General features: G+C 43.6%; 1 protein-coding gene and 1 long non-coding RNA gene across 12 annotated transcripts in view; one reads left to right on the forward strand and one right to left on the reverse strand.

Moving 5' to 3' along the window:
- Positions 1–13,697, reverse strand: part of EYA2 (EYA transcriptional coactivator and phosphatase 2) — a 171,722-nt gene that overhangs the window by 2,239 nt on the left and 155,786 nt on the right. For all 10 annotated transcript variants that reach the window (XM_075901579.1, XM_075901580.1, XM_075901583.1 and 7 more), the window contains 4 exons: positions 11,402–11,562; positions 8,641–8,755; positions 7,899–8,020; positions 3,988–4,088 (listed from right to left, as the gene is read on the reverse strand). In XM_075901579.1, the coding sequence (XP_075757694.1) occupies positions 3,988–4,088; positions 7,899–8,020; positions 8,641–8,755; positions 11,402–11,562 (499 nt within the window). The remainder of the gene's footprint in view (positions 1–3,987; positions 4,089–7,898; positions 8,021–8,640; positions 8,756–11,401; positions 11,563–13,697) is intronic.
- LOC102445013 (uncharacterized) lies at positions 4,085–12,816 on the forward strand. Of its 2 annotated transcripts, none has more exons than XR_012896585.1 (5): positions 4,085–6,910; positions 11,198–11,298; positions 11,422–11,619; positions 11,826–11,989; positions 12,185–12,816. It is a non-coding gene; the product is annotated as an uncharacterized LOC102445013 (long non-coding RNA). The 2 variants fall into 2 exon arrangements; XR_012896584.1 differs by lacking the exon at positions 4,085–6,910 and adding an exon at positions 8,020–8,158.

Below are 13,697 nucleotides of genomic sequence, written 5' to 3' on the forward strand. Positions count from 1 at the left end.
GGACACTGAGGGCACTCCAAGACAGGACTGCTTTGCTGTCCCTCATCGAGGTAGACAACCAAGTGGGGAAACCTAAGAACTGTCTGTTCGGGGTGGGGGTAGGGTCATTTCAAGCACGGAGCTCAGTTACCCTTAGGCAGCAGCCCCACACACTATGTCCTAACCTGATGCCCTGCTGCACTGGTTCTGGCCAGCCTTAACTTCGGTTCAGGGTCCACTTACTGTGGACGTGCTATTTCGAAATAGCAAAATGCTATTTCAAAATAGTTTTTGTGTGTAGATGCGTTAATTCGAATTAGCTTAATTCAAATTAACTTTTTCGAATTAAGTTAATTCAAAATAACGCTGTAGTGTAGACATACTCTAAGTATGAGCCCTGCCTTAACTGTTTTAGCTTACTCCCCTTGCCATACAGGAATAAGTTTAACTGCGTCTAAACTAGAGCGACTATACTACTTTAACTGCACCCATATAGGTTAATCAGTACAACGTGTGTCTGGCTAAAGCCTTAATCTGGTTTCTTAACATACACATTCTTATTTCCCAGACAGACTAAATAGTTGAAACAAGAGAATCCTTTCCCAGATGTATTACCTGCCTACCACACCATAGTGACAGCAGATGCTCATTTTTCAGGATAACTATTTATACTACTCTATACTTAAATATAGTTCCAGCTCCTCTCTGCTATGTTGACTATCCATCAGTAAACAACAAATCTTCCCTTGAAGTTCTTTATCACTTTGTTTGCTCACTTCACACTACACACAGCAAGCAAAGACAGGGGCATCTGAAGTGTCTACAGTGTGTTGTTCTGCAATTTCACTTTAGAGGGGAAAAGTTATTTCCTCTCCCAGTCTCTCAGACCGTTGGTGGATATAAAATCCCTTCCACTTAAGTTATCTATCTTTCTTTCTTTCTTTCAAGAGAGGAAAACACGGACACTCAGCCACGCCTGCTGTTCAGCTCTTGCAGATTTATCATTTGTTGGACAGGTGCAGAAAAACGACCCATTAAACTAAGATATTATCAGTGCTGCCAGCAAAACAGTGAAAAGCTCTCTGCCCCGCCCCATTTTTTGTATAAAGTCAGGTGCGTAGCTAGCAGCCCTGACTAATGATTGTCATCAATCAAAGGCTGTGACAGCTCCAGCAAATAATGTGTTCTCCTAATGGGAGAGTTGATTAAGCCAGGAGACACTAACAAGAGGCCTCTTGAAACCCTGCCTGTAGTAGGCTCCTGAACCTTTCTGCTGTTCATACTGCTAGGGAGCCTGGTAGCCTTTGATGCAGTCATGTGCACTGACCCACTACCTTTGAAGTATAGTGCAGGGCTGTCAAAAACAACAGGCTATTATCACTTCACTTTCAGTCCATGCATTTTGGGTTTTTCTTGGAGGGATTCTTAACCCTTAAGGAACCAGCTTAGCACCTAGGAATCTGGCTAATTTTCAGAGGGGTTTTTTTTTTTTGGACAGGAATTGACACGCTTTTGAGGAAAAGGTTTCCTGGCTGCTTGAAGGCAGAATTGGGTTGAGACCCTGGGGACAGAGCAGGTGCCTTACACCTGCCAGGATCCCTTCTTCCCTGAGCCTGTGCACCCAGTGTGGCCAACCTTGCCTGGCAGTTGTTTCAGCCTAGGAACCAGCCAGGGGAAGCCGGGTTACACAGGAAGGCCAGCCCTGGAGCACAAGAGTCTCAGGCTTTGTCTACATTTGACAGTTCAACGTGCAGCCACAGTAATGCTGCCACAGCAACGCTTTAAATGGAAAGTGAGGCTACAGCTCGAGTACTGGCAGCGCCCAATGGCAGTGGTTCTCAGTCTGTTTTACGCCGAGGACCAGCAAGCCCATTCACAAACTTTTGGCGGATGGGTAATATTTTAGTTGCATATTTGCCTATTCATTATGCCCCAACCCAGCCCCTTGTTCCCAAGTGCCTAACACCCTTTGATCCCAACCCCTACACCCCATGCCCTTTGACCCTTTAACTCTGGACCCCTATAGCCCATGCCAACACCCTCTTGACCCGTGACCTCACCAGCCCTCACTCAACACTCCTTTGCCCCACCCCACCCCCGCACTCCTCAGAGCAAGGCTGCGCACCTAGGGAGCGTGGCAGTTATTGCCATGCGGTGGAGGAGTGGCTGTTGGCGGCACGCACACTCCTCCTTCATGCCCCCTCCCTCCCCAAGCATGTCGTGCACACCCATAGATAGAAGGGGAGGTCATGGAACCCTGGCTGGCCGCCATTACCGAGGGAATGGGGGGATGGAGGTGCCTCCCACTCCACCTCTTCCTGCCGCAGCCTCAGCCCCAGCTCTGCCGTTGGCAAAATTGGCCACGCAGGCAGGGAGGGCGGCCATTGGTAGCGTGCGTGCTCCCTCCTACTTCGTGCCCCCTCCCTCCCCAAGTGTGTCTTCCCAAGCACGGATCGGGGAGGGAGGGACGAGAAAGGAGGGAGGAAGGTGCCTCCTGCCTCACCTCCCCTTCAGCCACCATGGCTGCCAGGGCTGAGCCGCTGCGACGTGAGCTCCGGCAGCCGCTGCGGCCCGGGTAGCCAGCAGTTCGTGGACTGGCACCGCTCCACAGACCAGCGATTGGGAACCACTGTTCTATATAAACCATCTCTGCGAGGGGAGTAGTATAGCAGCTGTTAGGCATGGCTCACACGGGCAGCTACACAGGGCACTGAGTTTATAAGGGCACCTCTGGCTCAGCTGTCTTCCTACCCCACACTGCGGCCGCTTCATTGGTGCCTACCACCCTGCATCAGTAGCACGAGAGATGCAGCCTGCAGTACAAGCACAGCTCCAACTCAGTCGCCTCTCCTCCACCACAGCTCTTCAGAAACGGAAGATGTCTTCTCTGTAAGGGCGTGCTCCATCCCGAGGCATACTGTACCAGCAGCCAGTGCTCAGAGCCACAGCACCACCAGCACCATTAGTGACTGTCATTCCTCTAAGACTTTATGATGAGAAGGGTGTTTCCTAGTAGGCTGGAGACCTCATAAGAGCCCATGCTGAATGCCATATTTGGGCAGGTTGGCATCTGATGCCAGTGGAAAGCAGGAAAAGGAGACACACAAATATTTTAAAAGTGGATAATCAACATGTTTTGAACTTTGAATCCAAAACTGATTTGTTTTTTAATTTGTTAGAAACTAGACAAAAGTCTAGGTAACTCTATTTGAAAATGTTCTATTAATCTCTAACTGGAAGCCTTAATTGGCACCTAAAAATCAAACTGTGGTTTTCTTGGACCGTCCCAAACAGTGGCATGTGATGGAATAAACACTTGCTCCACAGGCCTCTCTTTAGGATGCCTGTGACAATATAATACTCTCAAAATTCTGGGTTCAATGTCCCTGATAGTGTCCCTTTAAGATCCCTCCATTTTTGTTTTGTTTGCATTTGATGTGCCTCCCCGTTTTAAAAAAAATTGTAATAAGCAAAAAAAAGTCCCAAAACACAAATGGCTCCATAAAATAATAAAAGAAAATCTGCCATTCACTATTAGTCTCCTTGGTATTTACTGTAACAACATGAGCCTCCATAACTGAACTAAGTATTAATAAGTTGTAATAAATCACTCCTGAGAAATTCTGCTGAAGTTTGGAAGTTAGAAGAGTGGATTCGAAACTCCAGAATTCACCAAGCTTGCTTCAGCTGACCTCACACAATCAGGGTTTGTTTCTTGTCATGTGTCTAATGCCCTCTTTATTAATTAGGAACAGTTCCTGGAACATGTAATAGAAACTAGCAGTGCTTCTAAGAGACCATCTGAAAGGCTGCAATGGTTGCCAGGGCTATGGAAGTGGGATTTGCAGTAGGAAATTGCTCAGGATGCTGTGAGGATTTGCAAACAGGGAAAAGAGCCTTGCTGAAAATAGCATGGGGGGGGGAGAGAAGTTTAATTTAATGCTTAGTTACATAAAGAGCCATTGAATTGAAAACTTGAAGAACTCGGAATTGTACATACAACTGTACCTTTTTTGCCCCCTGTTCCTCTTCAACACCATCTCCTATTACAACATATACAGCTTTCCTTCCAAACCTCTGCATTATCCGTTCAAAACAGCTCTCTTTCCCTGAGCAACAAAAGAGAAGTGTTTGTTATCTTTAGGCTATGTCCACACTGACAATTGAAGGATAACACTTTTTTCGTTTAGAGGTGTAAACACACTCCCCCTCTTCCCCTGAAACACAAAACATTTTCTGCAGCAAGAGCTCCTGTAAACAACACATTGTCAGCAGGACCAGCAAGGCTGTGTCAACATGATCGTATCACTAAAAGCTGCATAGTGTAGACAAAGCCTAAGGTCAGGTCTATACTAAAGGAGAAGGTTGAATTAAGATACACAACTCCAGCTACGTTAATTATGTAACTAGAATCGATGTACCTTAATTCAAGTTTCCCCGACATCCCCACAGTGGAAGGCCAATGGGAGCAAATGTTGGGATTGGTCCTGCCTAGGGCAGTGGGCTTGACTTGATGACCTTCTGAAGTCTTTTCCAACTCTATGGTTCTATGATTCTACTCCTCACAAGAGCAGGCATACCAGCCACTGATGGGAGCATACTCTGACTTCGATTTAGAGACCTGCTAAATTGAACTCTGGAAGATCAATCATGGCGGCATCGATCTTCCCTGGAGTGAAGACATGGCCTAAGAGAACTGGGCAGCAGGGCTGGAGTGAGACCTGATTTCATTTGCTTATTTATATTTTTAATTTTGTTATCAAATTAAAACTTCTCAACATTCCTGAGATGCCATTACACGAGCTACCAGTGCACTTTCTTTATCTTATAGTGGTTGCCAATTCCGTTATGTTTACCACAAGTCTTGTGATATTTGTTGAATTTTTTAATGGCCCTGCTGCTGGAGACATGCAATTTTCTGAGAATCTCAGGGTTTGTCTATACAAGGACAATGTGAGCTACAGCAGGTGTGATTTCTACAGTGCAATAACATGTTGTGCATTATTTGGTCCGTATAAACCCTGCTGGAACGCATTAAGGTTCCTTAGTGCACATCCATATATTACATGTTGAACCTCTCTAGTACGGCACCCTCAGAACCTGACCAGTGCCGAATGAAAGAATTTGCTGAACCATGGGAAGTCAATATTGTCTAGTAGCATTACCAACACTTCCACTGCTTAGTGGGCTCCTAGAAGACATATAAGGGTAAATTAGAGCTAAATAACAGCAGAGAACACTGAGATCCGAGAATTGTAGCTGTAAACAAAGTAAATAGGACTGAAGGAAACGTGGCTATACCCATGACAAATGGGACATCCAGCTAACTAAAATCATGCTGGACCATGGATGTTGCCAGACGAGAGAGTTCCAGACTAGAGAGGTTGAACCTATAGTACTATATTAAAGCATGGTAGGGAATTTCTACTGCGTACCAGCGGAGTGTACAAGAAAGCATGTCTTTCATAAATTGTTTGATAGAAAACTGGGCTTTCTACTGTACAGAATTCTTCATGAAAAGTAATTGTTTTCTGCAGAAACTATTCCATGTTTGTCAAAAAGTATTCAGCTGAAAACTTTCAATATGTTATCTCTTTTTAAAAAATGAAACTCAGTTTTTGGTTGGATTTTTGTTGTTGTTGTTGCTAACATTTTTCACTTCTAAACTTTTTTCCAAGCTAGTGCTATTGGGGTGGAACAGATATGTCTTTCTGGGGAAGTGGAAGAACCTAGGAGGTGCTAGCCACCAGGGAATATCAGGGTATCTATTCACTACAATATAAACATAATTATTAATATCACAAAAGGGCAAGAAGGGGGGATGTGCAGCCCCTGGAGGAGGTTAGGGTTTTTTGGACATTTGGCCTTGTATAGTTCTTTTTGACTAGATGGTAATGTGGTCTTGTGAGAAACTGAAATTCACATTCTTATCCATATTTTTACTCACAAAGGGAAAGCAAATAGGACTATCTGGTCATTCCTGATGTGGCACTATGATATACTAATGATGCTTAATATACATTTACAAAGCAAACTAAAAACATCAATTTTCACAGCACCCTAGAAAGTGGAGAGTGACTATCACCTCCTTACATACAGGGAAGCAGGGACCCACAGGGTACATCTACACAGCAGCGTTATATCGGAATAAATGACATTAATTCAAAATAACAAAATGCGCGTCTACATAGCAAGCCATTATTTTGAAATAATGTTGAGCGGGAGGACTTCTTACTCTGACTCCTGTAACCGGCATTTTACGAGGAGTAAGGGAAGTCGAAGGAAGAGTGTTCTTCCTTCGACTTCTTGCTGTGTAGACAGCGTCAGAAGCCGAATTAAGCTATTTCGACTTCAGTTATGCAACTGACATAGCTGAATTTACATATCTTAATTCGATTTTGCCCTGCTGTGTAGACGTACCCCCAGGGATTAAGGCCACCATTCTCCAACTTTTTTTTTAATGTTAGAAGTTTTAATGTAATTGATATGAACATGTTCACATTGGCAGAGAGGGAAGGAGATCTTGAGAGTGCCTAGCTTTTAGCCACATATTCAGAATACTAGACCTTCCTGGTTTCCCTGTAATCTCTGCAGCTTTACTTCTGGCTACAGTAAGAATGCCTTCTCCAGACTTCTGACCAAGTCTTTGGAACAATCAAAAAAGTCTCCCCCCAAGACAATCCATTATAGGTTTTATATTGAACCTGGTGTATAAAGGAGCAGGAGTTCAGTGCGTACGGCATGTATGCTCATGTGGTATGGATGTGGTCCATGAAATTCATAGTTATGTAACTTAGCACTGAGTTCCAGCACTAAATAGTCTATTCTACCCTTTCAGAGCTTCTCTTTATTTTATTTACAGGCATTTCTTTTTGGTGCTCACAAGCCTCTCAGCCTTTCAAACAATCTGCACAGCTCTGCTCTGAGGTTGGTGAGTACTATGAGCCTGAATTTAGCATCGGGGAGTTGAACCACAGACAGTCGAAGGGTATGTCTACCAGCAGGCCTAAAGACAAAATAAGCTATGTAACTTGAGCTACGTTAATTGCCTATCTTACGTCAAAATAGCTTATTTCGGCTTTTGGCGCTGTCTACACAGCAGGAAGTCTGACGTAGAGCACTCTTCCTCCCACTTCCCTTATGCCTCGTAAAAATGAAGGTTACAGGAGTCAGAGTAAGAAGTCCTCCAGCTTGACATTATTTTGACATCATGTGTCAAAATAACATCAACTATTACGCATCCTCTGTGATCTGCCCAGGATCATACAACAATTCTGTGGCAGAGTCAGAAATTGAGCATGGATCTTCTGTTTCTCAGTTCAATGGCTGAACCAAAAGACCATCACATTCCCTTCCTTAGGCCCTGTCTACATTCAAAGTTTGTAACCAGGTATAGCTGTCTGTGTCAGCAAACAAGATCATTAATATCTGTTAGCAATCATGGCAAATAACCATGGCTTTTCTATTTTAATTCATGGTTGCTTTTCTGTAAGTGGTCCAGTTCCCTGTCTACCCCAGCCTTCCAGTCTAATCAGGACCTTTGGACATGGTTATGTAACAGGTTTAATGAGAATTCCTGCCTCTCAGTTGTTTGTGAGGTCAGACATCCCAGAACATAAGGCCCACAGCCTGCTGATGCTGCTGGGTGTGCATGTTTCCTAGGCATAGTATCACTAACTGAGGCACTATGGAAGAGCTACCCTTTAGTCTTCCTACAGTGCACTGATACAAACATGGGCAGTCAGTATATTAGATGCAGAGGCACCCACAGGAGTGTAATGTGGTTGTGTTGTGAATAAAGCTGCTGCAGGAACACAGTTTACCTATTCTCACTGTAAGTGGGTCAGACTCCAGGACAACTGCCTGGTTACAAACAGTCAACTGCACTTCAGATGAGGCCTTAGTTGCATTGCTCTTACCTGTCTTTGTTGCACTATAGATGTTTTCAATGGGGAAGACTGTGCCCAGGCCATATAGCAGCACTTTAGCGAGAGCTGGTATGAGCTGAGTTGTGGTGACCAATACATTTACACAGTTAGGCCTAGAAAACAAAGTGGTTAGCTGGAATTGCAATGCATGAGGCAATCTGCGTCCCTTTCTCCGGCTAGCTTCTGAGTTGGGAGCAGAGAGCCAGATGCCACCCAAGAAAGCTCCAAAGAAGTTGGTGATTATATGAGAGGTGAGGATTTTTGTACAATCTCTTTATTAATTTATGAGAAATGAAATAATTAAAAAAAAACCAATCCAGTGCCAAAGATGAAGACTTACAATCCATATTACAGCCAACTACTGAGGTGCTTTAAATGGTGGTAAATCTCCAATATTATTTACTCTTAATCCCTTGGGTGAACTAAGTCAGGGCTAGTAATTGGGATTCTATTTCCCCTTACTGGTCTCCTGCAAATCTGTTTAGTACCTTCCTGGAATGCCACAAATGGAGTATCCAGCATCAGGGCAGGAAAACCAACTGATTTTTCTATGTATCAGATTGAGCTTACCCTATCCCAGATAATACAAATCTACAAAACATGCGCAGATGGGCCTCCCACAGATTTGGCCAGCAAAGTCCTATAAACGTGCCATGGTTTGTTTGGAGGAAAAGAAGGGAAGCAAAAGAGCTTGTGGATCTCATATGGAGGTGATTCCTTAAGCTGTTCTTACCGGGAATGTATCAAATTCAGAGCCTTGAGAGCGTGAGTGAGCCAAAGATCAGTCAGAGCTTCCAGTTCTGCTCTTAACTGCAGCCAGGTTTCTCTCTTAGGAGCGCCTATTAAACCTGCAAGCATGGAAATAAAGCATCATTTATAGCTGCCTGAAAAGGGACTGACTTGCACAGCTTAGTACACAGTACACCAAAGAGCCTCCTGCTCTCTTCTGGCCATGTATGAATCCTCTAGCTGCTCCTCTTTCATTCCTGGTGGAGATCCCTTCTGATCACACTGCTACGGAGTTTTCCAAGGCTCTGCCCCAAGTTCCCTTCCTTTCTCCCTCTGGAACCTCCTGCTAGCCTTTCTTTTTGGACATTGCTTCAAAGCAGATGATGCCCTGAATGCCCCCAGTGTCTCACTCCTATTCATCCACTTCCCTATTCCCCCTCCCATCTTGACCCCAGTCTCTTCGGCACAATTCACAGTTGAGGGGCTTTGATCTGTCACTGGTCTCTTCTTCAACCTGCTGGACCTCTAGACTGCTGCTGTGCAAAGTGTTTCATGACTAAGGGCCTGTTGTAGAGAGAGGCTTTCTTTGAAATACAGTTGCTGGTGGGGTAGTTAGCACTGACATTTTTTTGCACCACAATAGTTGCTCAGCTCCAGCTCTGCAGTTTCTGCCTGGCTCACTTAGAATACTTCTCTGAAATTTCCCATACAGCTTATGGACAAACTAAGCAATAATGGTTAAGGCACCAGTCATTTCCTGAGAACTGCACCAGTGCGGAGAGGACAGAGGTCTGAGCAGAAGCAGATGGCTGTTGGGTCCTGCTGGTCATTAATCCCCCTGAAAATCTGTTCACAAGGTCATTATTCCCAGTATATATGGGAAAATCATTATTCCCACTACATACAGACAAGGCAAATGTTTAAAATACCTTTAGGAGTATTATTATTCATGGTTACAGGTTGTTCTGGTTCTAGCTCTGGGACAGTTGTGCAGACAAAATCCCAGCCCCACCAGAAACTAGCTGAGCTAAACTGGATGCTAAGAGTTCAAGGAGGCTAGAACTTCCCATTGTCCGGGGATATCATTTTGATGGGATGTGGGATAGGGAACTGTGACTCAGGAATATTTTCCTTCTCCCATATACACCAGAGCTCATCTATGCATCTTTCTGTGTGAGACTAGACATATTTGGTTTTAGACTGTTTGAAACGGGGGGGGGGGGGGGGGGGGGGGGGTGTATTCTATATATGGAATGTTTGGGGAGACAATGAAAGTAATGTTTTCTGTACCAGCTCTGGTGCTAATTTATTGGGACGCACAGCTTTCTTTTTGCAAAGATATTTAGTTTTAATTGTGTTTGTTGAGGAATCCAAGGACTTTGGAGATGTGGTGCCCTTTAATTAGGTGCACAAATATCAACATGAGTGAAATGCATATTTTAAAAATATTTGGTTTTTTAGTAAACTTTTGCCAGGTTCATTGCATGGCTAGGGAATTAATGTCAAGGCCATTATTGTTTGAGTACTGAGTGTTCTAGGCCCTATACAATACAGGACAGAAAATACCTCCCCCACAAGAATCTTACAATAATTTCTGAGCAGCATTTAGAGTAGACACTGCATACTGTGTGTAAAGCTCTTGAAGCAGGGCCTGATTTCTCCTCTAATGTACAGGGGAACAGCACAGAGGACACAGAAGCCTACAGAGCCCTCTTAGGAGCAGTAATATTTCGTTTCATGCTAATTAGATAGGTCTGAACTAAGGATGTAAAGGAGGAGTCGACTAGAAGCTTATTGGGTAGCACTATTGTCTACTCGTTCATCCCCCTCCCCCCGTGCATTTTTAAAGGGAAGCCGACAGGAGAGGACGCTGGCTGAATCCCTGGTGCTGGGCCTCAGCACAAACTCAAGCTGCCGCTTTGCATTTTTAAAGATAAGCCAGGAGGAGTGCTGAGACCTGGAATTCAACCAGTGCCCTCTCCTGCCTGCTTTCCTTTAAAAATGCAAAGCAGCAGGGAAGGGAGGAGGAGAGGTTGTTCTAAGACCCAAGACCAGGGATTCAGCCAGGGTCCTCTCCTGCCGGCTTCCCTTTAAAAATACCGAATGGCAGCAGGAGGTTGTATTGAAACACGGCATGAGTCGGGAGTGAGTGCAGACACTGCCCTTCCCCCATCCACTAACTCAATTAGCTAATTAACCGCTATCTAATATCTCTAGTCTGAACCAGAACCTCTTGTCTGATCAACTCCTGATTATGGGAAGGGTGCATGAAATCTAGATCCAGATTTTGTAGCTTGGTCCGTTATCTCAAATGCCTTTCACAGTACCTCAGAGCACTTGGCAAAAACTAACCAAGCCTCACAACACATCCATGGGAGGTAGTTATTAGCCCATGGGAAAACTCTGGTGTGGACAGGCTGCAATTTACCCATCCTGTTACAATGTTACAATGTGTCAGAGACGGGAACAAGGTACAAGAGCAGTCTTGACTCCTAGTTCCCTACTCTACCCATTAGACTGCACTTCCCCATAACAAATTAGTTTGCTTCTTGTTTTTGGAGTGTCTAGGCTATTCTGTCGTGACTTATAATTTAAGGATCAGGCAGCTGAATTTTGCTGAAACACTTGCCCAGCAGTTCACTTCTCCAAAGATCAAGGTGCCGTAAGTATGCTGCTCACTACATTTACCTTGTAGTGTTTATCCTGATGAGGGGGGGTTGTTTTAAAAGATGAAAGGGGCCATGTCCTAGTCCACAGACACTTACCTCCTACATTGTTTTTGTAGGTATTGTACATCTCTTTCACCCGCCGGTAGCGGAATGCTAATTTCCTCATCCAGTCAACTCCCCCGTGAACTCCAGAGCCCAGGCACAGGTTTGCACCGGCAGTTGAACTGTGAAAGCCATCTGCTGAGAAGTTATATGTGCTGGGGAGTGGGGAAGGGAAGCAGAAGAAGGAGGAGGACAAAGAAATGGGAAAGAGGGTTAGTGCAATTGTATAAAACAAGGTTCCAAATGGGTGTGGAAATAAGTGAAGGAAGTGGGGTATAGGGACACCAGATGCCTGCTGGAGACTAATGGAGGCAGCTGGTAAGGCAGAGGAAAAGGAGGAATACATCTCTTCATGCCATACCTCTTAGGTGTTTCTGCTAATACCTATCAATTTGTGGTATGTGACTTTATTTTGCAGGACGAGACATGTTGGGCTAAACCGTCAGTCGATTCCCATTACCACTCCCGCTGAATTTGTGGATTCACCTATTTATACCCACAACTCTCCCTCCAGCCCTCCAACACACTCTTATACAAGCAAATTGGGCAGAGTGACCTGGAAAGCCAATTTTCTATACAAATGTAGGTGTGCAATCACATGTGCATTTTACACACAATTGTGTAACTGATGGTTTTAAGCATCTGGCCTGATGCCAAATCTGTACAATAAAAGGGATGGTTTTCCATGTACCATTGGATACAATTAGTGATACTATAGTCGGATTAATGAAGTAAAAATTTTTGCCCACTGATTTGACATGAGAAATCTATTTTCAGGCGTGAGGAACCAACAAGATTGCCAGAGGTACGGAACCCAGAATGTCTCCCAAATCTTCATGTATCTACTTTCTACAACTCTCTGAAAACAAGGAAGAATTTATTGGATACAGACAGTGAAAGTGACTTCTCATGAAGACATTGTATACGCTGGTTACTAGCAACCATTCATTGTGAGTTTCTTAGAACTACCTTGAATACAGAGAAACAAGGACTGTCCTTTACATGAAAATCACAATGTATGCCTGGCTTACCGAAACAGAGCTGCTAATGCAACTGTCTGTAGAAATACTCAAATCCTAAAGAATGTAATTCTGATGCAGACCTTCCCAAATTTTTTGGCACTGTATGTTAATATCAGGCTTCAAAACTGTTTTAGAAAAAGAATGAATTAATAGTGGAATGAAAGGGCAGTGGCTATTTACAATGCTGGGTCATGAACATTCTCCACCAAAATCTACACACGTAGCACTCAGAAGAAGAGAATAAACTCAGTATAGGATATAGAAAAGCCTACAAAGGACTTTTCTATGCAGGACTTAAAGTCAAATCAACTAAAGACAAGAATTTAAAGTACATTAAGGGCCTGTGTAGATGCTGTTATTCAAAAGTAAAGAGACATTTTATTTCAATTTAGAGTAATTCACTTCCCAAAGTTATTTTGGCTTAATTTCACTAAGCATAGGCAAGCAACAGAGATCTTTTGGGCACAGGCTTGTTACAGGATGAAAAGAGACATGTTAGCAGATTGCTTTTCCATATACTCTCATAATAAGGACGGATTATTGCAGTAATTTACTTAAGGTAAAATCCAGTTTTTCATTTGAATATGTATCTGCACTAATACTGGTAGAGCTAATGAAATACCCTGAAAGTCTCTTATTCTTTCAGTGTTTTTGAAAACAAGCTACAACAATACCTCCAGCTTTTCTGTGCAGGGAGAACTGCCTTCCATGTATCATGTAGCTACGTCCATTTATTATATACACGATTAATTAGAAAACAGCTTAGAGTCAGCAAAAGGTCCTGGTTGCCATACTATGCAGGTGAACATCTGCACCCCAATTTTATACACACAATTACTGTTAATATACCTGCACACTTGGCAAATGCACATGCAAATTTATCACGTGCATGATTACCAGCTTCACATATGCACATTATTGACATGCAAATCTGAAATAATATTTTCATGACACAGCCAGTTTTTACTGGTCTACCTGCTATTCACAATGTAAGATTGCTGGACACTAAAAATCACTCTTCAAATCAAAGAGGACCTTGTATTATGACACCGAGTCCTGGCTGTACCGTTCTGTGCTCTGTGATAGGTGATGATAAGTGTAAACTGCAGGGTCATTTCACTGAAAAATATGTCTGACATCTTCAGGAATTTCTGGTAGCAGTGATCAAAGGTACTTTTAAAAAAAAAATAATATTCAGTGCAGCATGAAAGAGTCCAGAACACAGGACTAAAAAATGAACTGCACAAAGCTCTTAGCCAGGAAGCTCA

Source organism: Pelodiscus sinensis, chromosome 18 (genome assembly GCF_049634645.1).
Source record: "Pelodiscus sinensis isolate JC-2024 chromosome 18, ASM4963464v1, whole genome shotgun sequence".
In the NCBI taxonomy this organism is placed as follows: Eukaryota; Metazoa; Chordata; order Testudines; family Trionychidae; genus Pelodiscus; species Pelodiscus sinensis.